The sequence below is a fragment of the Centroberyx gerrardi genome, chromosome 16, assembly GCF_048128805.1.
Source record: "Centroberyx gerrardi isolate f3 chromosome 16, fCenGer3.hap1.cur.20231027, whole genome shotgun sequence".
NCBI classification, from domain to species: Eukaryota; Metazoa; Chordata; class Actinopteri; order Beryciformes; family Berycidae; genus Centroberyx; species Centroberyx gerrardi.
The window spans coordinates 27,572,666-27,598,706 of NC_136012.1; the positions used below are offsets into that span (position 1 = coordinate 27,572,666).

The 26,041-nt window shown below is 42.6% G+C and overlaps 1 protein-coding gene across 1 annotated transcript; it reads left to right on the plus strand.

Annotated features, from left to right (window-relative positions):
* Nucleotides 1–181: 181 nt before the first annotated feature.
* ccdc69 (coiled-coil domain containing 69) lies at nt 182–25,473 on the plus strand. The gene is made up of 9 exons (XM_078289254.1): nt 182–309; nt 10,865–10,931; nt 14,722–14,900; nt 17,262–17,349; nt 17,640–17,713; nt 19,103–19,204; nt 20,130–20,249; nt 20,553–20,650; nt 21,531–25,473. Exons 1-9 carry the CDS (start codon nt 289–291, stop codon nt 21,697–21,699), a joined length of 918 nt encoding a protein of 305 aa, XP_078145380.1. The 5' UTR covers nt 182–288; the 3' UTR covers nt 21,700–25,473.
* The last annotated feature ends 568 nt before the right edge of the window (nt 25,474–26,041 follow it).

Here is a 26,041-nt window from a genome sequence, read left to right on the forward strand (position 1 = left end):
ATTATTTTCGAACAAAATCGACAAACAAAAGCGATTTTTATTGACGAGTTTTTTTCTCCCTCGAAAACACGAGCTTACGAGGAGCGCCTGAACGCAGCCCCGGCAGGCCCCGCCCCCTCTGGCAGCCGCAGCGGTGCGTTCAGGAGGTTCAGGAGGTTCAGGAGGAGCAGCGGCCGGGCAGCAGCAGCAGCAGCAGCAGCTCGTCGGACGTTTTCTCGGTTTGAAAGTTGTCAACAGAGGGAAGGAGAAGGTCCGGAGGAGCAGACCGGCCGGGACAAGAGACGAGGAATGGGCTGCAGCCACAGCAAGGTGGGCGCGAGACACCGGGCGGAAAAGTAGACGTAAAAGTAGAGTTTGAGGAGAAGTTCAGTGTGTTTGGGGGGGAAGTTTGAACCAACTGGAGGTGCAGAGAAAGGAAGTTCATTAGCAGGCGGCCGGGTTGCTGCTATTGTCGCGCGGAGGCATGGTGGCCGAGGACGTGCCGCGAATGAGCTGCACGAAAATGAACCATGAGTTTGTTTTTTGTTTTTTTTTTATTTTTAATTGATTAATTAGAAAAATGTGTCGCGCGGCATGAGTTTCGCGAAGAGAATCGATTCAGTTCCTGTAAATGAAATGAAAATGTAGATATGAAAACATGCAGAAGTTTTGTTTTTGCTCTCACAACATCTGTTTCCAATCTGGCATCTTCTTTCGGTTTGTAGCTGTTTCCCACGGTGGCTGCGATCAAACCCGACTAAAAAACACTATCATATTCTGATAATACTCCTATAATATTTCTGTAGGGACTTATAGTGTTTCTGTGGTATTCAGTAGTGAGTTTATAGTAACATTATTGCACCTTATTGTGTTTTTTATCTCCTCTGCTATTACTATAATATTCATATTGGGACTTCCAGTATGTTTATGTTACTCAATAGTGACTTTATTGTACTTTTTGGTAGTTTTATCTCTTAAGATATCACTATATAACATTCCAATAATAAACCAATAGTAACTTACAGTGTCTGTGTTCCTCAATAGTGAGTTTATAGTGACTTTATCTTACTTAATGGTGTTATTGTCTCCTATGAAATCACTATAATCTTCCTATAGTCTTTCTTTAGGGACGTCTAGTGTTTCTATGGTGTTCAATAGTGAGTTTAAAGTGACTTTATTGCACCTTATAGTATTTGTATCTCCTCTGCTATCACTATAATATTCCTACTGGGACTTATAGTGTTTTTGTGTTACTCAATAGTCAGTTTAAAGTGACTTTATTGTACTTAATGGTAGTTTTATCTCTTAAGATATCACTATAATATTCCAATAATATACCAATAGTAACTTACAGTGTCTGTGTTACTCAATAGTGAGTTAAAAGTGATCTTATCTTACTTAACGGTGTTATTATCTCCCATAAAATAACCATAATCTTCCTATAATATTCCTATACTTCTGCTGTGATTTTTGTATAGTATCCTTCTAAAATTGATCATAAAATTCATTACTGTCACTCTTCCTCATGAGGGAAATGTGGCTGAACTTTGCCAACTGTTCTTTCACAGGTTATTGATAGAAAATGACAGAGCAGCCAAGGCTTCATGTAGGTCAGTGGTTCCCAAGCCGGGGTCCGGGGGGCCACCGTGGGTCCCCGAGGGGCTCCAGTGGGTCCCCGGGAAATGAGGGAAAAGTTTGTTTTCAGTGTTGTTTGACTCAGTAGAAGTCAGAGTGAGAGAATGAGTAAAGACGAGTGTTTTGACCCCACCTACATTATAAACAGTTATGTAATTCTGCAAAAATCTCCTCACACGGGGTTCCTCCGGGCAAAATCGGATCAAACGGGCGTCTGTGGTCTAATGTGAACGTTTTATGGGGTTTCTTCAAGTGAAAAGCTCGGGGAGCCCCTGCTGCAGGAGCTGTGTGTGCTGAGTGATTAATCTATAGATTTTACAGTTGCATTGCGTCAGATGTTTGTATCAGACCAGTTAGACGGGAACTGTGACTGATGAAACCTAAAGCATTTATCACGTCTGTTTATCTGCAGCAGTCTGTGACTAAACTGTGCTTGTGTATTAGGTGCCTTACTGTCTCTGTTTGGGAGTGAGCCAAGCTGAACTTATCTCGTGCTCAATGTTTAAAACTTTTAGAGGGAGATGAAGCAATAGCAGGAAAACCACCGCTTGTAAAAGTTGAAGTTTTATTGAAGTAAAAACAGTTTGGTTTATTGGATGTGTGTCGAACTGAAGAGCAGACCCGAACGATTTGGAAAAAGTCTGAAGTCTTGTAGTACGAGGTTTTCATGTTTGCAGATTAACAATGAAACATTACAACGTTTTACTTAAAGGAAAACTCCACCCTAAAACACCTGGCTCCATTCAGTAGTTTGTTGTGTTTTTCTTCTTGGTGGATAACCGGCCAATCGTAGACGAGGTGACGTCACCTCCAGATATTTCCAGCAGCTACAACGGAGTTTGATATGAGAAAATGTTTCAGGATGTAAAACATCAGCGGTAAACGTCAGGTTTTGGTGTCAGTCCCTCAGAATCAAAGAGCGAGGGCTTCTTTCTAGAGCCGCCATTTTGCACCGAGAGACGTTCAACAATCATACAGGGAGAAATCCATCGTAGAAGAGGAGAGAGACCAGTTTCTCCACCACAGGAGCAGGAGAGAGACCAGAATGCAATGCAGCAGAGAGACAGGATGATTTTTTAGAAGGGGGTCAAAGTAATTCTGGGAAATGTAGGAAATCACTAACTGCAGTAGAAGCAGACGAGGCAGGCTGAGGGAAAGTGGGTTCACCAAAAACAGTAAACTCCAACACTTCATCACTAAATAACTCCTGAATGTTTTGAACATCACAGATTGATCTAACAGTGGAGAAGTGAAAATGATAACTGGGTCTTGATCGTCCTTTCAGATTTGTCAGACTGAATCTCGTCCATTTAGTTGTGCTGAAGCGGCGTTTTATGTCACATCTGGCCGGCTGATCCAGGAACAGTGTTAGAAGCTGTTGCGTAATCTGAAAGCCGAGCAAATCTTTGATTAGCCCAGAATAGATCCGCCAGTGGATTTATATGAACGAAGCAGAGCTTACAGCCTGTTCAACTGTCTCAGCTGATCATGTCGGAGGAGGCGGTGATGAAATTATGATACTGTGATACTTTATTGATCCTCAGTGGGAAATTGTCCACAGGGAGGTCAGAGGTCGGGGGGTTTGAACCTAGTCTGCTGCCTTTTATCGTGTTTTTCTCGCTGAAATTTATCAGAAAGTATTTCTATCAGTGAGGGTCTGTGTAAGTTCTTACAGTAGGAGAAACATTACTGATCTAGAATCAGATCTCAGTGGATTGGACCGGTCGGGTCTCAGCCTGACAGATCACAGTTTGTCTCATCGTGGCCGAACGCCGCTGCGGGCAGGAAACCTCGTTAACTCGGTCCTGGTCTGGTTTTAACGGTGACATCATCGCGTGCTTCGTGTGTTCGGTGCAGTTCACGATGCAGCAGCTGCACGTTAAAGTCAAACTGCAGTTTCCAAACCGCAAGAAGCTGCAGCCTCTTCTGTCAGAGGGAGAGCAGCAAGGAAACACCGGCAGGTTTTCTGGGTCCATTCTGACTGCAGATTTTTTAAAACCATGTGATCAGGTTTGGGCCGGTTTCTAACGCCTGAGAGCTTTTTTTTACACCGGCCAAACCCGAGTGTGATCGGCCGATCGCTGATCCATTCATCGATTGCAATGATGCATTTTACCCAGACAGCGGCACATCATGTAAAAGCGCACAGGAATAGTGAAATTCCTGTGTTAGGGCTGCAACTGCAACTATTTCATTACTGATTAATCTATTGATTATTTTATTGATGTTTTAGTTTTCAATTATAGTTTTTATTGTTTCCTTCAGACAAACGTACAATCAAACAACACAAGACTTAAGGCACAAAGAAGAAAACGAGATAAAATAAAATAAAAAAGATAAATAAAAAGGGAACATGAATGGGTAATGAATACTAAACAGACAGGTACGTGCATTAAAAATCAAATAACAAAAACAGGTCATAGAAAAACAAGGAGGCTGAAGCTACAACAACCAAAACAAAAAACCTATTGATTACTTTATCGATGGATCAGTGACGCAGGTCGGCTCAGGCTTGCTGCAGAACACATTCGATCGCTTCCCTGATTCGGCAGTTGAAACTTTTTTTATTTTGGATCGTTCATCGTCTTCGTGCTCAATTCTGAATTATTGCTCGTATCTGATTGTTTTGGATGAGTGTTCATGTCTGTTGTAGGATGTGACACATATCTGACGCCAGTATGAATCAACAGAGGTGTGGAGGAGAAGCGTGTCTGCAGAGTGACAACAACAAAAGACGTCACATCTGTTTTTGTTTCACCACATTTTGGTTTCCGTTTGATTCCTTTCAGTTTCGACTGAATTGAGTCGTCTGTTTGTCTCGTTTCCTCCATGCTAACTCTGCTCAGACTGATTGTCACTGAACGCTGACAAATTCTGATTTGAGCGTTGAAATACAAGTCACATGTTGAGTCTCATGTTGAGTCTCATGCCTCCGGATCCGATGTTGTATCACTTATCCATGGAGGCCAGATGCAGAAAATGCAACTCCATGCAGCTTTTTCTAATTATTTCTAGTTAAGTTCTAGTTAATCTGTTCGCTCTGATCGGAAAACATCAGATCTGAGTCACATGGGAGGGAAAAATCAGAATTGTGAAACTTTCAGCCGCAGTGTGAACAGAGCTGCTTCTTCTTCTTCTTCTGTGACTTCTGTGTTTGTGGAGACGAAGCGTTTCCACTGACAGCAGATCTGCAGTTCTGCTGTCCGGACCGAGGAGGAGAAACCGTATAAAGCAGGGATCCGTTAAATCTGCGGGTTTCAAACTTCACCTCTGGCCGACCCACATCTTCAAAACATTTATCTTGCAGCCCCGTCTTTGCCAGGCTTGTGTATCTCATCTTTCAAATGGATCCTGCTCCAAACTCCCCCCCCCCCCCCCCCCCCCCCCCCCTCGCCCCCAGAACGTATAAACCACAGCTCTCCTGCTCAAACTGAAGAAGATGTGAACCGGGTCTGGGAGGCAGATGGAGACGCCGCGCTCGGAAAGCCGTAACCTCTTACCGCCGATCGCCGAACCATCTGTCGGCCGAGCGGAGACAACTGGATAAGTGTGAAGCAGAGGGCCGCAAGGCGAGAAACGACCCGGGACAGACGGGGGGGGGCGCGAGACGCTGTTAAGACACTTACAAGCTTATAAAAACGGCTCAATATTGACAAAAGGACTTTATAGTTCTTCCCTGCACCGCTGAATATTTCAATACAAGTCTTTATACATGGAACACACTTTATTCCACATTATTTTTCAGCACTTAAATGTGTTGAGGTGGGATGAAATGCTTGTAATTTGCTCCCAGGCAGCAGAATACTTTGTTCAGTTGTCAATAGTCAAATGTCAAAGTTTGATATTGATTGAATTGATGGCTTGCAGTGAAATCCATCCAATCCACTGTCAGGCAAACATTCATGAGTCGGCTCCATAAAATGTGGGATAACCTGAGGAAGGAGGTTTGTGCCGAAACACTGTTCCTAATAAAATAAAATCAGTTTAATTGCAAGGGAAATGAAGCTTTTTTTCCTTTTTTATTTGCTGAATTTCAGTCTCTGCTACACAGCTGTCTCTGGAACATTCAGGTATACAGAAGTTTTATTGTTTGACATTTTTTGGAGCGATATACAAAGTGATGAAAGTGAAAAAGGTTTGCCTATTAAACAGTTTAGTTTGTCTATAAAGCCAGAGGCATACGGCTTCATACTGAACATGTCAGATCTTCAACAAAGCTGAAACAGTAAAGCCATGCTAGATCAATTTAGTACGGTTCCCCTGCTTTGCTCATTAAACGTCTATAAAGAAACAGAAGGAACCTTTTTATGAAGCGGTTCTTCTTCTTCTTCGTCAGGGAACCTTGTGGGGTTCCCCGGTGGTTTTAATCTAACAAACTCCTGAAGGTTCCTCTAAGTCCTTTCACGTTTTAGATTGCGGCTCCACGGCGCTTTAATAGAGTCAAACTCGGCGTTTAATACTTCTGCTTGTTATACTTCAAAGGGATTGCTAGTGAAGGAAATTCAAAATGGCGACAGTATTTATTACGACACCGCAGTGTTTTTGTCTTTGATATATCGGTAGTTTTCCTCCTGGTGAACACGGTCTGGAGGAAGTTCTCAGCCTTCGCCACATGAAGAGTTTGTTCCACGGCGAGCAGTTAATGAGATGACTCCGAAATGTGGCTTTTGGCTTTTAACAAAACCGCACTCTTTGTGATTAATTTCCTCTTCTGGATGAATGGCAGGTGTTTGGACGGACTGAAGTGGTGAGTTTACAAGCTTCGGGTTCAGGGGTTTTTCTGCAGAAGCTTCTTGTTGAGGTTTTGAACCCCGGACCCGAGCGGCTGCAGGCTGGATTTTTGGACTTCTTCTCTCCGGACATGTTAGACTCCTCTTTCCTCCAAGGTAAAACGTGAGACATTCGGCACGTTGGAGGGAAAAACAAAAAAGAGTGTTTCAGCTGCTGTTCATCTGGACTTGTGAGTTTAACCTCCGGAGAGGAGAGGAGATTCTTCACAGGACGTTAAATCTCTTCTCCCCACTTCCACGAGGCCTGGGAAACTTTTAAACATTAAGCTGACGGAGCAAACATTCTGTCGTGTAGTCGAGATTTTTTCTGTGTGTGTGTGTGTGTGTGTGTGTGTGTGTGAAATGTCCTTGTATGTCCATCCTTGAGAGGACTTCTGGAAAATCCTCCAAAGAAAAGACAGCGATATGTTTTGTTCCTCCTTGGAAGTGGAGCTGTTTTTAAAATGAGAGCAGAACTATAATTAGGTCAGGTGAAGTTCGGAGGTCGAAGGAATGAATGTCCTCACAAGTATAGTAACACAAACGTGTGTGTGTGTGATAGAAAGTGAGACTCAAATCTTTCTTGTTTTCAAAAGAAATAATATCACTGCTTTATGTTTGGTTATGCTTTGTGTTTTGTGGTTTCTCTGAGGAGAAAAACGATCACTTTATTTGTCAAGCACATTAAATGTCTTTGCAACACAAGATTTCCATGAGATTTGGTGGATAAATAGTTTAATAGTTTGGCCAAAGATCAATTGATGAGATTTTGGTGGTGATCCACATCTGGGATTTCCACTATTATACGGTTATCGTTTTTGTAGCCGTAACTATGAAGCTAAATCCTAAGGGAAAAGAAAATTGAGGTAAAACTAAAGTGGTAGGCGTGATGTGTTTAGTTGTAACAGGAAGTTGGAGAATTGTCCGGCGTTGGCAGGTTTGTGCTCTCTTGTGCGTTGTAGTTTTAGCTTTAGGCTTCATAATATTAGTTTCCTCTTCTCTTACCTCTTCACTTTTTCTTTGGACAGAACTGTTTTTTGTTTTTTTTTTGCTCCACCCACTGAGGATTAACTCAACCAATGAGATTTTTTCCCCTCGGTTTGTTTCCTCCACTCTCTTTACACAGACTTTTTGCATGTGCCTTGATTGCTAATGTTTGATTGGCTGTAGTAGTTTTAAATTGTGACTTGCTCATTGTGGAGCCATTTCTTGCCCTGATGAAGACCTTCTAAGCCGGGACAATAAAGGCTTTTTACATTTCAAGCTTTTAGTCTCTTCCCTCCTGACTGGATCTAGAGGCCTTGGACTTTCTGTAAACGGCTCAAGAGTTTACTGTTTCAGTCTTACAGCTGGTATCTCTTTTATTCTAGAGGTTATTTGTCCCTTTCGAGGAATATTTGCACAACTAAACCTCCAATCTGAAAAGTTTCTGTGCCATGAAATGAGACTTACAGTCCAGTTTTTCCTGAAGGTGAAGTGCAGACAGGCCGCGCCTCGCCCTGCGTGTCCAAACAGCCTGTGGAGACAGAGGAGAGGACGGGACGGGACAGGAGGCGGCCCGTGATTTATGGCGTCTTTTTAAAGCGAGGGGCTCTTCGTGCTTCTGGAACACAGAGATTTAACCTGTAAAAGTCTCTGCTCCGTCCGGGCCGTCCCGCAGCCGCTCGTCCCGAACTCAGCGAGGCCGTTCTGTATGAAACAGAGCGGTATTTATTGTTTCAGTCCCCAAGTTTAAATAAAGATAGTATCCAGTTGTTTAGAAGTGTTTATACAGTGGGTTGGGATGTGTGTGTGTGTGTGTGTGTGTGCATGCACTGTGTCCCAGGGTGCAATTGTTTGGCTTGAGCGTGCTTGTGCAACGAGTGTGTATATATATATATGTGTGTGTGTGTGTGTGTGGTGGGTGGGTGTGTGTCAATACAATAAGCTTATGTGTGTGTGTGTGTGTGTGTGTGTGTGTGTGTGTGTGCGCACAGCGTGTCCCAGGGTGTGATCGTTTGGGCGAAGTGTGCTTGTGCAACGTGTGTGTGTGTGTAGGGGGAATACAGCTTGTGTGTGTGGCAATAGAGTAAGCTTTAGTGTGTGTGTGTGTGTGTGTGTGTGTGTGTGTCTGGTCTCCATGGATGTTCTTTGGGTGTTGTAATGTAAAACTTGAGGCGGTTTTTAAATCTATCGACCGTTCTGTTTTTACTGCAGGACTCACAGAGCCGATAGGAACTAACTAACTAATTAACAAACTAACTAAACCAACTATAAACACTTAAAGGTTTTCAGCTTAATGGATAATTTGTTAATTTGATAAAACGCACAGAAACTTGACTGGGATATTTCCACCAGTCACAGCAGCTTTTAAAGAGCAAATCAGCACTAAATCAGGTTTTTTGGTGATATGGCTCCTGTGCAGTGAACAGCATTAATCCACTGCACTTTATTTCAACATGTTTAGAATGAAGTCCTGCATCCGCTTCTAGAGGCAGAAAATCGTTGTTGCTCTTAAACTTCTGGCCACGCCTCCATCGGTGATGTCACTGCAGGCATTTCGTCTTTGGCAGCATCAAATGCTTTGCGATCAGAAAACTGTGCCAAGAATTGTCCACTGGCCGGCTAATCTGCACTGTTTCATCCAGAAAGATGTCAATTAAAACCAAAAATCATAACGGCTGTTCTGTCGCTCTGCTGGTTGCATCTCTTCAAGCCAATTACGCTCTTTATTTTTCAAGTGAAGCGATCAATCTTATTCGTCGATATGCAGGTACGAGGACACACTCTAGGTAGGAAGGTGCTGCATTTCCCCAGTCAGCAGCGTATGTCACACACACACACACACACACACACACACACACACACGCACACACACAGAGCCATTTCCCTTGTCGATGCCCACCGTCCTGCATCAAGCTTTTGAATTTGTGAATATGCACCAACTAAGTTATGTAACTGTGAAAGAAAGGAGGGGAAAGCTCCGGTGCCGGTCATGTGAGGAATAATCAGAGGGAAGTTGGCAGATCAGGGTCAAACTCCCATCAGCAGCTTTCATAAGACCCTCGCTGCTCCAGTTTACCCAACAACAACAACAACAACAACAACAACAACAACAACAACAACAACAAGACCTGCCAGGGTCAGGGGTTCAACTCCCACTGCTGCCCTGCCAGTGTTGCTGCCTTGCTTCACCCTTTGGAGATATGTGAGCCCACTTTCTGGCTGAATGTACAAAGTATTAGTTCCAGGATCCAGTTAAAAGACATTGTCCCTTATTGATTTCCCGTATTAAATCTATACCAATCACAATGGATTTGGCCAATTCAAGATTTCTTCCAGGGAAATCCAAAAAGTGTCTCCTGAACAGCAGCAGAGAAAATCTTTTCCTCTCTCGTCTCTTTGGTTTCCTTTGGTATAAAGCATCACAGACCGCTTTACTGATGTCATCACACAGGATTTCTGGGTAATGAAGTCTGCAAAATTTAAACGGTTACCTCTCCCACCAATGTGCGAAGTTGCCTAGTGCAGCTTTAAAACAATTATTTCCATTGTGGTCCTCGATGGAAGACAAAATAACATTAACATGACGAGATAAAATACAATAAAAGCACAATCGACCGATGATAAGAAATACATGGCACTAGGTAAACTGTCTTAATATTGTCCACTTCTCAGTTTGTTCATAAGTAATGTTCTCACTTCCTTTTTAAACATCGCTTTGCTGGTTTTTGATTTGCAGAGTTGCAGGGATTTCTACACACTGGTAAAACCAAAATGAGTTTCCAGGCGCCTCATTTATAAAACATTGCGTGCGCACAAAACCGGCCTGAAAATTGCGTGCGGCACTTTTCACGCAGATTTTCGGATTTATAAAAACAAACTTGGCGTGAAAATGTGCGCACCGCCACGGAAACTTTGACCCATGCGTGTGAAACGGCGACTGACATGGCAAAGCAGTAAAATAAAACAAAAAATGACATTTACACTCAGAGTGAGTGAGACTCGCCCCTTACTCAAAGCCCACCCTGTGTTGATGCTGCAGTGCATTCTGGTCTCTCTCCTGCTCCTGTGGTGGAGAAACTGGTCTCTCTCCTCTTCTACGATGGATTTCTCCCTGTATGATTGTTGAACGTCTCTTGGTGCAAAATGGCGGCTCTAGAAAGAAGCCCTCGCTCTTTGATTCTGAGGGACTGACACCAAAACCTGACGTTTACCGCTGATGTTTTACATCCTGAAACATTTTCTCATATCAAACTCCATTATAGCTGCTGGAAACATCTGGAGGTGACGTCACCTCGTCTACGATTGGATCAACAGCCTTCAACCAGACAGCAGGAACCAACCTGTGAAATCAGCTGCTGTAGTGTTTGTTCTGGATGAAAACCTGCAGACTCCTGGGTCTCCACGGCTCATGGCTGTCTGTGTTTGGCAATAATGTTTGTTCGTACCATCGATAAAACTTTTCTCTTCCTGTTCTTCTCTCTTCCTGTCGTTATCAGAAGAAAAGCAAAGGCAAGAAGGGTGAGAAGACACAGAAGGAGGTCAACAACCACCGAGATGGGGGAGGTAAGTGCTGTGTGTGTGTGTGTGTGTGTGTGTGTGTGTGTGTGTGCGTCAGGCTGTGGGTTTCCTCTTCTGAGTGTTTTCAGCCTCAGAACATTTCCTCACTTCCTGTTATCTCATCTTTTTCTTAAAGCCCATTGGCTGTTGAAGTCCTGATGCAGGGCTTCTGTAGAGTGAAGCACCTGACCTGCAGCGACCCTGTTCATATGAAGTTCAATATTCAAAAATATATACAGTGTGTGTATATACTGTATATATATAGATAGAATGAATACAAATAAATATAAGAAATGCAAATACTTTGGTACTTAATAACAAAGCCCAACAAGTGTTCACAAGATGCCAAACGTTTTTAGCACATATTTTCAGAGCCAAAAATGTCATGAATTGTTGAATCTGAATTTAAGATTCAGATAGTATGTAGGGGCCTTCATTTATTTTGGGATTTTTTAATTTCTTGTTTCGCTTATGAAGGTGAACCAATTCACAGCTCAAGGGACTTTAGTTCACAAAAGGACAAAGGTGCAGAAGATGTCCCACATGTTACATTTTAGGCTTTTGGCTGAAGCTGAAGTTAACAATGAAGTTAACAATAGAATAAGTTTCATTTCCTAGATCACCAACATTACAACAAAGGGTCAGAGGTCACAGCACCCTGGCAATAGATGGAACAAATCGTTGTTGTTGCGTGAAAACCTTGTTTCTCTTCAGCCAACTTTTTTTCAGCCAAGTTTTTAGCTTGACCACCCATAATGCATTTTTGAATTTATCCAATGGACTTTGAAATGTTTTCATGAGCCTTACGGTTGTAGAACTTTCTCAACCCATAGTGGATCATAAAATCCTTCAATTGAATTCAAAATATGAAAATGACTAGAATTGGAAGGATTTCACCCAACAACAACGACATATTCCTGTGACCCTTAGACATGAAGAGAGGTAGAGAGTATATGTTTTAGATAAGGAGGAAGAGGGAAGTGAGGTTTTCAGCGAAGCATCTGCTGCTGCTGTGACTCACCGCTGACTGGCAGGCAGCAACACTCACTGCTCCCTCATTTCCTTTCATTTATGAGCATATTGTACAGTTTAAATGGCAGGGGATAAACCGCTCATTTGGGAGAGGATGGGTACGTACACGCCGCCATAATCCTCCTGTGAATCACTCCGCTGCCTTGGCACGAGGCGGGCGCTCTGAGAACTGAGCGGCGGTTCCTCTCAGATCCAGAGGCAGACGATACGCTTTAGACTTCCTCGCAAGAAAAACCCTAAAGGATTCCTTGAAGTTGACAAATGTTAGAAGCTCTAGAGAGGACTGTCATGATTCTCGAACCCTTTAAAGGTATAATATGTAACATTTCCGCATTCAAATATCTAAAACGACTAGACCTATGTTATGTATTTTTTTGAGTTGTGTACTTACATTATCCCAAATGTTTCCAACAATGTTCAAACCCAGAGAAATCTGTAATTTTATTCAAGGTAACGTTTGGTCGCCTGTCAATGGCGTCATATCCCCTTTACCCCCTAACCTCCGGGGAAACACAGGGAACACCAGCTGATACGTCAGAGAGTGAGGAAGGAAGTCGGTGAACTAGCTAGCTAGCCACTCTGTTGTTTTTTTCATTCTGTTGTTTTTATTGCTCACTCGTGATGGATCACGATTATTCATTCCCGTTTGCTGCGCGTTCTGTCGCCGAAGCTGTCCCCGTAAAAAAAAAAACTCCCATGATCCCACACTACTTCACGACGTCATCAAACTACGTCTTTTGTTACTGTTTTGATTGAGAGACCACTAGCGGCAGAAATTACATACTGTGCGTTTAAGAAGGGGTTTCTCGAGGAACCTTCTGGGACGAACCCTCTAGCTGCAATCTGACAAACCCTTAAAGGTTCCTCAAAGCCCTTCTGCTTTTTAAAGTGTAGCTTACCAGCATGTTTATATTTAGCCTCATGCCTCAGGTTTTGATACTTCAGAGGCTCTGTGATCAGCAGCAAAGGAAACTCCAAATTGGCGGCAGTTCTCGCTACACTATTTATTAAAACACCACAGTAGGTTCATTAGCCCTTTGTGTTGGAGTTCCTCATGGAACCGTCCTGGGTTCCCCTGCAATCTGAAGAATCTCTCAAGGTTCCTCAAAGCTCTTTTACTTTCTAAAGTGTAGTTTGATTCCTGTTTGCACGACCAATACGAACTTCATAACCTACATTTAGACACTGAGAGGCGGAGCTAATGACACGCTAAAGAAAACGCACTGAAACTAAATACTAAACTGAGCACTTGGTTTAATATGTGATTACCTGAGTTTTACTGTATGTTCAAGCAGCTAAAATGTTGCGCAGTGCCAACTGTTTGCCAGAAATTAGTCATTATTCTCTTTATTGTAAGAATTTATTTTAATACTTTAATACACATTTGTGCATTTTGTACATCCACTGATTTGTTTTACGTACATTGTGTGTTAGGGACATTTTTGTTAAGTAGAAACGCAACATTATGATGTACTTGCAACACTTTTCCATAGGTTGAAAGGCTTACACAGGTCTGTACACTCTGGAATAAAACTACTGCAGAGTCCAGTGTTGACAGACAGTATTCATATGTCTGAACCAGTTGTGAAGCAGTGGATTTTACCTAGCTGAGGCTTGGTTCACCCTCCCGAGCGAAGACGTCACTGCAACTAAATGAAGCGCTCCTCGTGTCCAGTATTAGTGTTATCGCCCACGTAACCGCCAGACTGACCAGACTGCAGGCTGTTATTTCCCCAGGCTGTAAAAGAGAGAGAAAGAGGGAGAGAGGGAGGGAGAGAGACCATGCGTGTGAATGTGAGCGTGTGTCTACATGTGCATGATGTAATTGAGAGGCAGGATGCGATGAAACCGGAGTGAGAAAGTTGACAGTTTTATGAATAGAGATCTGCAGGCTGGGATCGGTGTGTGTTCTTGTTGAACGTCTGGTTCAACTGCTGCTTTTTATTTCCATGACATCAGACCTGTGGGCGTTTTGAATTAACCCCTAAACACACGAGAGGAAACACATGAGAGGAAACACACAGCTAGCTTCAGTCTGACATGTTTGCAGCTGCCTAATGAAGCAATAATCCTCCACTTTACTGAGTTTAGAACAGGTAATAAGTGTGAGTATGTAAATAGGAACACATTTGTAATAAAAAAAAAACCTAATAGTTAAATTACATTTTGAAAAGCATAATTATAAATATTATTGTTACAACTACCACTACTAATAGTAATAATACTATAAAAATGCTATTCTTCTGCAGTAGAAGTAATACAGTTCTTGAACAGTAGCTAAACAAAGTAAAGGTATGAGTGGTGATTTTTCGGTCATTAATTTAAATGGACCGTTATGCATTCACAGGTTTGCGTTTATGTATTATATTATTTTAGTATTTAAATTAACTGTTATATGTTCACATTATACGTTATATGTGTCTTTATACATTATAATATTATTTCAGTGTTTAAATTAACGGTTATGTGGCCACAGGTTTGCGTTTAAATATAAAAATAAATAAATAAAATAAATATGTAATTTTCTATGATTAATATTTAAATGAGCTGTTATGTAGTGAGAGATTTGTGTTTGTGTTTATACATTATAATATTATTACAATTTTTAAATTAACTGTCATGTGGTCTCAGGTGTGTTTATCAGGTATTTTAAAACGGCTTCCAATGTCACTCAGCCAATCAGAACAGAGGTGAACTGTGTGTGTGTGTGTGTGTGTGTGTGTGTGTGTGTGTGTGTGTGTGTGTGTGTGTGTGTGTGTGTCAGGTAACTGTGTGTTGGAGGATCTGGACGTCTGTCTGGAGAAGCAGCTGGAGCGGTTTGAGTGGCAGCTGAGGATTCTCAAGGAAGTGCTTTCAGCCAATGGGAACCCGGAGAGGGCGGAGCTACTGAAGGACCACGCCCACGAAGAGCTGTGCGCTCTCGTCCTGAGCATCGCCGATAAGGTGAGCAGGAGGAGGAGGTTTGATTAGATTTGATTAACGTTTATTGATCGGCATAGGAAATTAACAAAATATGAATTACATGCGTTGAGGAAAAGGAATGAAAAATATGTACTGTGTATCTGAAAATAAACCACAAATGAAAAAATGTAAACAAAGAAAAACAACCTTGTTTTCAGATTGATGACCATGCATTTTTGACATTATCAGATCCAGTTGACCCTGAAAGAATTTCAGTAGAGTTTCAATGGAGAGTTTTAGTGTCCCATGATGGTCTAAATGTTGTTTTAGAGGCTTTTCCACTCTGAGAAGAAGAACATTCTTGGGGGAATCACTGAATACTTCCAATGTCTGGCATATCAGATATTTGGAATATCGGCTTTCAGCAACTACAATAACAAAACATCAGTATTGGCCTTCAAATCCCCTGGCAGTCGAACCCTAGTCTTTTTCAGACCGAGTTGTTTCAGGTCGACTTCAGTTAAAGCATAATTCTGGGTTTTAGGCCTGGATCCTGTTTTCCCTTCATTTTCTATCACATCGATCAATTCTGACCAAAATCTCATCAGCTGCTTCACTCCAGAGCCACTTAAAGCTGCAGTAGATGGCATTTATTTCGAAGTAATGAAAATAAATCAGCAGGATAATGATAATCAGTCAGAATCTCAAACAGCGGTCGCCCCGTTCCTCTGCTGCTGGTCTCTTTTCAAAAGTGAAACGTGTGGAAACCCATCTGACCAATGAGGAGAAGTCTGAGGCAGAAGGCGGGACTCTGCCCTGTCAATCACTAGCAGGCGTGTCGTTCCTTATGTTGGTTTGAATTTCTGGAGATTTGATCTTTCCTCCTGAACTTAACCTACAGCAGCTTTAAGTCTGACTTGCCTGGCTGGTCGTGGCTCTCCAGTTCAGTCCTGCACTCTCCAAACATCAACCCCAAAGCAGCCAACGCTTTTCATTTTCAATATATTGATCGGTCGCTGTCTAATGACACGTCAGTAAAAAGATGTAAATAAAAATGATCTAAAGTGGCTTTTCTGCTGCAGTTTTGATGCTGCCTTTGCTGTTGCTTTAACACTTTCTACTTTCCTCTTTGCTGGCCGACCTGCCTACTGCTGTGTAAAATAGTGCAAAATAAATAGTGAAAGTTGTGGATAAACTGAATATAAAATATACTATTATTAAATATATTATTACATGTGTTTGGCCCTTGGAAGACGGGCCAGTGGATGACTGTGGTTTTACTGAGAAGCTCCTGGGTGGGAATGTGTGTGAGTCAGGGTGTTGTTGGAAAGCAGCATGCCTTCCCTCTATAAATGAACACTTCAAAAGATGATATAAGGTTATAAAACTGATATAAGCAGTATGATGTTGTGAGGATTCCTGTGAAACGTAGGGAGCGTAACGCAGGAGCCACCAGCTGTAATCAGCTTCTTGGCTGTTGTTCCCTGAACCGGTCAGAGAGGTGAAGCCTGCTGCGCCCTCAGTTGGTCCTGGATGGAAACCAGCCAGTGAAGTTATTCATAGACGTCTGATACCTCTGATATCTCTGATCTCTGATCTTTAAAGCGGCTGCAGACCTCGACCTCCACACAGATCCAGCAGACTCAGCCTGTTCAGCCTGTTTTTATTTATTGAACCAGGAAAGTCCCACTGAGATTAAGAATCTCTTTTTCAAGGGAGACCTGGCCAAGACCGGCAGCAGCATAAATAAAAACACATAATTACAGACAGAAAACACAAAAGGAGACAAAATTAAACAGAACTAACCAGGTAAATTAAAAACATCTTAAGGAATCTGCCTCTAAGTCTTTCTGTTCAGCCTGTTCAGCCTGACTGATTTCAGTAATCATGCAGATCAGCAGAGTAAAGCCCGCTCTGCTCCGCTCTGCAGGGGATTTCGGAGCCCAGCGTTTGTTTACTGTGCTCATGACTCATGGCAGCGGCCATTTTGGATTTTCAGCTGTCCTCGCTGTGACCCGTTAACCGGTTCAGACACACCGCTCCTCCTGGGTCTCTCTACAGTACAACAAAGAAGCAGAGGCACCACCTATTTCTTGATTGTTCTGAATATATTTTTTATTCATTTTCATCCTGCATGTACGTATTTGTGGAGTATTTTCAGATCATATATATATATTTTTTTCTCTTGTTTTCCTTTGTCTTACTATCCTCTACTACTGTTATTTTGCACAAACTTCGTACATGCTGTAATTCATATATTCTCATACTTTTCTTGTTTTATACCCCACATTTGCTTTAATATCTTTTTTCCCTATGCTGTATCCTCTTATTTGCTGCTGCCAAATATTCAGTTTCATCTAATCAAACTGAATCTAATGTTATCTAATCTGTCGTCCGTTTCAGGTGAAGACAGAAACGGCGGCTGATCTGAACGTCCTGCATGAACAGAAGAGTAAAAACGCCACAGAGGAACACGAGAGAAACACTGAAGGTAAAGAACAACAGAGAGGGATGAAGAGTTTAAAGAGTTTCTCATTAACGTACGACAGTGAACTTCAGATGCTTTCATGTAGGAATAATTCATGTCTGTTCCCCTCAGGATGTAATAGAAAAACAGTAAACGGGGTCCCATGATGCTCTGATGCTCTCTCTCTCTGTGTGCGTGTGTGTGTGTGTGTGTGTGTGTGTGTGTGTGTGTGTGTGCGCGCATCCCAGCACATGCATGGTTGTGTTTACATGTGATTTTGTCAGAAATGACTGAAGGTCTTGTGTTTCCTACAGAGTTACAGAAGAGACATGAAGAAGAGAAAAGTCGATTAACGGAAAACTTCCAGGCTGCGGAGGACGAGCTGAAGGTAAAGATGACTGAAACAGACTGAAGACCTTTGCTGTATTTTTGTATTTGGTTCGTTAAAGTTTAAACTGTTTACAAGCCCTGATTGGATTGTAATTGGTCAAAGGTCACATGACTCACAAGCAGCTTGTTTATTGGACAGAGTTTTAACTTGTCATCCTGCAGGTTAGAGAGTCAAAACAAATCTGACTGTAACTTTATCTAACATGATGGACTTGTCTGTCTCTTCTTCTGTGGTGTTCATACCAGTTAAGAACACATGAAGAAGTAGCTGAATATGAGCATCAGTCCAGACTTCATTTTGTTCTGCTAGACTTTCCAAGCATCCGTCTCCTTCTACCCATAATCCCTTGTGTTTCGGGGTGGTTTCCTGTAGTCGGCTGGATTAACGAACCGCACCGCAGTTCTCTTGTTAGAGGACTGAGACTCTCGCTGCCGTTATTTGGTGCCACCAGAGTTCAAAGGTCATCGTTCTCACCTCAGAACATGCTGGCTGTTGAACGCAGCCTCACTCTGCCACCAGTCTGTCAGACACTTTGTTTGCGTTTGTTGGCTGTATTCAATGTTCAAGGCTTTGTTGTTGATGACAAATGGCACAGCTTAAAAAACAAGCTTTAAAACACGGTACATACTCACGATAAACAGAAATACAGAAACATAAAAGACAAATTGAAATGAAGCCTGGGCAGAACAGGAAGTCCATCGGCCACAGTGGTTTGTGGGTGAAAAAATAGCTGGCCTCCTTTTTTCTGATTTCTTTTATTTTCTGAAGTTTTACACACAGAACATCCATTTTTAAATGTCCCATATGGTGTAAAGCAGGACTCCCTCTCCTCTGTGATGATAAAGGAGTTGGATGGTCTATCTAAACATGGTGAAAGTATCAAAACTAAATCCACACAATCCATATTAGAAAAGCGAGCCTCTAAACGAGCCGTTTGGACTTCCGTAACTTTGTGGCGTCACAAAGGTTCGCTCATTATCATTTCTGTAAGAAATAATAGACTAACAAAGTGTTTTTTTCAAAGCGGTCGAGCGGTCGTCATCGTTTATTACCGGAGAGTTTTCCCTACCTGTAGCCGCCGGGCCGCGGCGTCTCACGTTTCGCTCTCGAAACGGTTAGCCAATCGGAACAGAGGGGTCGTTAATATTAATGAGCCTTAAAGACACGGCGACAGAAACGGCCTGTTCTTGGTAAGGCTCAGAGAGATGCTGGAAAATGAACGTGGAGAAATGGATTGAGAGTTTTTGGTTCATGACACCACACACACAGCTTTGAATGGACCTCAAGACACAAAATAAAACTCTGGAAAGAGGAGAATATGGAGCTTTAACACTAATTTTCCTACTAAACTCATTCTTTCTGTATTTTTCTGTGTTGTAAACGAAGGGGAAGGTTGAGGTTCTGACTGCAGAGCTGCAGGTTTACAACGAGCTGAAAAGAAGAGTGGAGGAGTCGACGTTTAAGAAAGACCTGCAGCGGAACATTCAGGTGTGTGTGTGTGTGTGTGTGTGTGTGTGTGTGTGTGTGTGTGTGTGTGTGTGGAGCGTTCCAGCACACATCTGGTCTGCAGGTGTGTTTGCTGTAAATTTTGACTCTCTCTCTCTCTCTCTCTCTCTCTCTCTCTCTCTCTCTCTCTCTCTCTCTCTCTCTCTCTCTCTCTCTCTCTCTCTCTCTCTCTCTCTCTCTCTCATCCATCATCCTCCCTCTGTCTTCCCCTCCAGCTCTTCCTGCTGCTTCCCTCTCGTCTTTCCATCCCTCCTCTCCTCCTCTTCCTCTCTCCTGTCCTCCTCCTCTCTCCACTCATTCCTTCTCTCCATCCATCATCTCTCCCTCATCGTCTTTCTCCTTCCCTTTGCCTCTCTCTCTCTTTTCCATATTGTGTAATCCTCATTTCTTCTTCTCTCTCTCTGTCATCCCCCCCATCTCTCTCTCTCTATCCATTGAATTCACTGTTATTGGCATGAATGTTTGATGAATTGATATTGAAATTAATCTTCCTGTGTGTGTGTGTGTGTGTGTGTGTGTGTGTGTGTGCGCAAGCTTTGTTCAACAGTCTTATGGAATATACATTTATCTACTCTTATTTTCTTTTTTCTTTTTATATGGTTATTCCTCTCTTACTTTTGGTTTCTTCATTTTATTCTTTAGATTTCTTATTTTAATTCTGCTTTTATTGTGGAGCGCATTGTATCACATTGAATTGTATGAAATATGCAGTAAAAATAAAGTTTGATTTATAAGCAAAGTAAAGAGCACAGTAAAGATCTGCGTGTGTGTGTGTGTGTGTGTGTGTGTGTGTGTGTGTGTGTGTGTGAAGCATCTGGGTTACTGCCTTTTCAGTTCTCATATCCAGACTGGATCTCCTCTGCAGAATGAGTAATTTCTCTCTCTGTCCCCCCCCCCCCACCTCCAGGCCTACGGCAGCCCAGGTGGATTCTGGGAGTCGGAGCAGGAGTCTCTGCTGTTTGTCATTGAGATGAAGACTGAGCGTGTGCAGGACCAGGACCGGAAGCTGCACCAGATGGAGGCTCTGGTAGGTGGAGGACGGTTCAAATCCCAGTTGAACTTCTAGCATTAGATACCATCCAGGTGCTCTTGGGCAAGGCACCAAACCCCTGGGAGAGACTGTGTGTGTGTGTGTGTGTGTGTGTGCACTCCTATTTTTATTTGCTCAGTTTACTATTCTTGTTTTTATTCCTTGCTGTAACGAACTTTGTAAACTCTGCTTTCAGATAAGTGCTATATAAATAAAGTTGTTTATCATTATCATTATCATCATCATCATCATCATTCATTGTTATTATTATTTAGCGTTTCATCATATCTTGTGTTCCAGGCGGAGAAGAATTTGTCTCTGGAGGACCAGATCATCCACATCCTGCAGCAGAACGAGGATCTGAGAGTTCGGATAGACAACTACCAGAGTCTGATCCAGTACGTTCACACAGTGTTCAGCTCGGCTCATCACACAGGACACAGCAGAGTAGAAGAGAATAGAAGATGCGGTGTCTTACGAGGATTGACAGTTTCAGTATCAGTGTCTGGGAAATATCTTCAGATGTGTGCTGCGTCTCTCCTCCACTAAAAGCATCATGATGCGTGGATCTACTGCCTCCTGCTGGGCAAAAAAAATCTTTTTCTTCCATGTTCTCAGGGCTATAATCCATTTGCCAAGAAGAATACTATTAAAAATACTAATAATTAAAAGAAAATAATGCAAAGTCATGAAGAATGAAATTTCTTTTACCATATTATCAGAATAGATCATTTTCAGTGCAGCCTTCACATCTGATCTGAGTGATGTAAACCAAGTGATTTTAACCAAAACGCCTTCGCCAGCTGACCCACCAGAACGCCCCAAAAGATTTAGAGCTTGGAAAAGTTAAAGTCTTGTGCTGAGATGTGTTTGTTTGTTTAATATGCTTTGCATAATGGACCTGATTTGATGTGGGAAGGCTAACATGTACTAGTCAAAGAAGTGGGAATCCCCACCTTGCAAAGGGAGATGATAAAAAGGAGGGCTTCAACATGGGGTTCTTCTAAGATCACAAGGGCTCCTCAGTAGAAAAAAATATCCCTAAACGTGTCTTGAGTCCTTGGAAGAATCTCCATAAGCTGCAGGTTTGAGGAAGGTACCATCAGGGTTCATGATGGGGTTCCTCAGGGACCTTCAGGGGTTGCAGGGTCCTTGAGGCTCTTATGACAGTGGACACACAAGTCAGTTATAACGTTTGATTTTACTCTGATACATTTCATTAAAATCCTTTCATCCTTAGTGTTCATCTTCACTCACCCTTTTTTCTGTCTTGCCCAGGCAATTATCCAAGGAGCAGCAGGACCTGAAGGGGGCGCTGGAGAGGCAGGCAGCGGTGAACCAGAAGCTTTCTCAGGAAAAAGAGCAGCTGGTGTTTAAACTGAGACACAGAGACTCGTGTCCGACCATCCACCTGCCCGCCATGCTGCCGGAGATCGCTCCACGGTGACTCTGACACGGATTACACGGACTTACAGCTGGATCCTGTGTAGCCCAATGTAGATAGAAATCAATCGGATTGGACTTACTGTTCTACTGTACAGCTGCAGGTACTGGTTCACAAGATGGCACACAGCTGACCTGGTTTACCACTCAACACCTGGGCTTCAAACTTACAACATCCTGGATGATAGCTACTTGTCCCACCACCCGCCTACCTGCTGCAGATCGCCTGAAAAAGCGCCGTGACAACTCTGCTACACTGGACATGTGGTCTTAAAGCTGGAACCTGCATTCATTCAAAAACAACTTGGGCTTTCAAACACAAACCACCCAGTCCAAAACATCCATCTACCCCAGTGCCTTAGCTAGCAGCAGGTGGACTCTCAGCTGGATTCTGTGTCGCTCTGTGCAGATGTGAAAAACAACCTGACTAGATGTTTCCCGTTCGACTGCATCTACCAGTAATAGTTTTCATGCTAGCACACAGCTGACCTGGTTTACCTCTCAGCACCTGGTCTTCAAACTCTTACTGGATAATAGCTGCTTGTCCCACGGCTCACCTACCTGCTACAGTTAGCTTCAGATAGCATCGTGCCTTAGCCTTAGCATAGCAGTGACTCTGTTACACTGATAACATGCAGACTTAAAGCTGGATCCTGTGTAACCCTATGTAGTCAGAAAACGACAAGATTGGTTAGGTCCTGTTTGACTGCGCCTCCACCGGTAATAGTTTCGAAGCTAGCACATCTGGTTTACGACTGAACAACTAGGCTTCAAAATTTACTGGACCCACCTACCCACTACAAACCGTGAGACAGCATGGTGACTGCTCTGCTACACTGGATACGTGGACTTAAAGCTGCGTTTTGTGTTTCAAACCACACTGGGTAATACCAGCCGGTCCAGCCATCCACCTACCACAACGCCTTAGCTAGCATTAGCTAGATTACATGGACTTGAATCTGGATCCTGTGTTGCCCTATGCAGAAATAAAAACAATCTGACTACATACTAACTGTTAGACTGCACCTCCACCGGTAATAGTTATTATGCTAGCACACAGTTGACCTGGTTTACGACTGAACAGCTAGGCTAGCTAGCTTACTGGACCCACCCACCCACTACAACCAGTGAGATAGCATGGTGACTGCTCTGCTACACCGAATAAGTGGACTTAAAGCTGGATCCTGCATGGACACATGTAGCTAGAAAACAGCTGGGGCTTCAGATCATACTGTGTACTACCTACAATCCACCAGCCCACCATCGTGCCTCAGATCGCACCATGATGACTTTGCTACACTGACTGCATGGACTTGAAGCTCGATCTTGTGCAGCCATAGAAAACAATCAGATCACATACTTTCTGTTCCAGTACATTTACAGTAACGGTTTCCAAGCTAGCGCACAGATGACGGTTTACCACTGAACAGGCTTCAAACTTACAACGTGCTGGATAATTCCAACCAGTCCTCACACCACTTGTTGACTGTATGCTGGAGCCTGTGTAGCTCGTGTGGAGGAAGCTAGATTTTTATTTTCCCAGGGAAAATTTACTGAGCTTGTGTTCTCTTTTTAAGAAACACCCTGCTTCACGCTCGTTCGTTTATAGATGTTCACATCCAGGAGCTTCCCAGTGCGACCACAGTCTTCTGCTGGTGGAGACTGAGCAGATCCACCTGCGATCAGAGGTTAAATGCCTTGCTCAAGGGCACATCAGTGGTAGTTGAGGGAGCGGAGAGCGTTCCTCACAGTGACTGTCCTGCTGTTGATCTACCAGCAGTAGAGCCTAAAGGCCCTGAACTCATGAATAACGTTACTCCAGCGACAGGCTCAAGGGGCTTTCCCGAACCTGTGTCGAGAGCTGGAGATAAATGAAACCTCCGATTTTAAAAATTTCGCTCGGCTCTTTCCTGTTCAGTTCCACATGTTGAAGGAATTTATCAGTCCAATCATCCAGAGGCAAAACACGAACTACCAATCAGAGTGATCTCTCTCACCGACGGGCTCCGACACCGATTCAACATGCTCAATCGGCCGAAAAGCCGCCGACAGGGTCCGACTAGTGCCGACGGTGCGGGACACACCACAAAAACTAGGGACACCGACGCTTACTGATGGCCCGACATTGGCCGACGGCCGACCGTCGGTTTGGTGTGTCAGGGGCTTAAAGTAGCACCGAGATGAGCCGGGGTTTAGTGTCTAGACATCCAGATACCCTCAAAACTAGTGGTGCATTGGGGGTTCCTTTTAGTTCAAAGGGAGCCACTAAGCACCTTAGGGTTCCTCACTAGAAAAAACATCCCTAAACGGTTCTTTGAAGAACCCCCACAAGTTTAGAGTTTCTGGAAGTACTGTCAGGGTTCAGGAACCTTCCATGAACGGGTTTCTCCAAGGAAGCTTCTCTGTTTCCCCTACGGTTACAATCTGAAGATCCCCTTGAGGTTCCCCGCAGGGCTTTTCCTTTTTTTTAGAGTGTCCGCTGGAGGTTCTTGTAAGATCTGTAAGGAGCCAATAAGCACCTTAGGGTTCCTCACAAGAAAGACATATCCCTGAATGATTCCTTTATGAAGGGATTCCTCAAGGAACCTTCTTGGGTTCCCCTATGTTTGGGAACTGCAGAGCTCCGTAAGGTTGCGCTTCTTCGTTGGGGTTATTTTTAAGATGTTTTACTTTGGACAGTTCAGTAGAGGGTACAAAGTGACTTCATCACATCAGATAGACCTGGACTTTGTTTTGGACACTGCAGCTCAGTGTGAAGGACGGCCAGGAAAGAAAAACCTGTGGATCCATCAGGAAACTAAAAACTGACGCTGGACCTTAACGCTCCTCCAGCAGACTCAAACCCACACAACTGTGATTTTCTAGTCCTGTTTCAACCCGATGCCAAATGTTTTTTTCTTCAATTGTAATCAATTTGTGTATACTTCTTTTGTTTTAATCCATTTCTATACCTGTGCCTTGCATAGTGTTGTCTTTGGCATCATGGCTTAAAACCTCTTCATGTTAATTATCGTTGGAGTTAGCTGACATCTACTAATGTACGACTGACTAGAGCTGCCGTGTTGAACTGTGTTTGAGTTCTGCAGTCATGTGATCGCTGTTCATCGATGCTGTTGGGTGAAAACATTTCTCCAAAATATCATTTTTTCAGGAATTAACTCTTACTTTTAGACTGACGATCATTCATTTCTGGGGTTTTTAAGGAGTTTCATGAGTCCAAGGTTTCATGGCATTTTCTCAACTCATGGAGGACTGCAACAAAAAAATTACATTCACTAAAATTTAGCTTACAGTGTTTTTACCCAATAACAACAATGTACATTGTCGTTTGGCTTTTACATCAAGTTACAGAGCAATAATCAATCACTGTATACGCATTACCTTTAACAAGCTTGACAACTGTCTATTTGGGATATATTTTGTTACTTTATAGATGATGTGAAAAATATTGCCATTTTGTCCGTTTATTTTTTTTTTTCTTTTTCAGAACAGGACAGTGGATTTATGGTTTGTGACATTTATATTGCCAAAAAAACATTTGTCAGTGTTTTGACGACTATTTCTCCTTATGCACTAGCACTTTGACCATTATTTTACTAGTAGTATGTATAAGAGAGATTCCTCCATGTTGTATAGTTTTGAAGTTTCTTGGCTTCTGACATGTAAACATTTTTTGTTTGTCTTTTTCTTGGTTGGATGACAGTCCAGCGTTTTGTTTTCAGCGTGCCTCAGGTACGCACAGACATTTTTTTTGGCTTGAGTAAATAAAAAGCTACAACTAAAACTGATCGTCGTGAATTGATTGATTACTGTCCTGACCAGTATTGAATGAGCTGATAGATTGATTGCTCTTAATTTATTCAGGTTTTTAGATTTCAAGTTATTTGCACATCTATTCTTATCTTTGTATAGATGCCAGTGGGAGACAGTGAGGTCAAAGCCTATAGCATAACATTTTGCACTTTTGCATAGTGAAAATGTATTAATATTTCTTTGTTAATGATTGATTCTGATGAAGATTTTAAAACCGTAACTCGGGATGTACCGATACATATCAGCAGACTATTGGTATTGTCTGATATCGGCTTTAAAAACAATCTCGGTATCAGTCCGATATTTTTACCGCCGATATTTGATCAATTTTGGAATTGCCATTTTTGTGACCTTTTTTCTGTGTCACTTATAACTGTCAAATTGTCAACAGAATAAAACTAACATGGTTTTTTGTTTAAATACCACTTAAATATTTTAAGATAGGCCTGTCTTGAACCTGCTTTTGTACTAAGATTCTTACAAAATGCATATCGATATTGGCAGATAAGGGTGGGAAGGTATTGAATATCGGT

Bases quoted from the DNA above. Each gene is read 5' to 3' on its own strand.
- ccdc69 (XM_078289254.1), top strand. From the start codon at position 289: ATGGGCTGCAGCCACAGCAAG. The intron at 17,714-19,102 runs GTAAAGATGACT...TTGTAAACGAAG, and splicing joins CTGCGGAGGACGAGCTGAAG to GGGAAGGTTGAGGTTCTGAC. The intron at 19,205-20,129 runs GTGTGTGTGTGT...CCCCACCTCCAG, and splicing joins ACCTGCAGCGGAACATTCAG to GCCTACGGCAGCCCAGGTGG.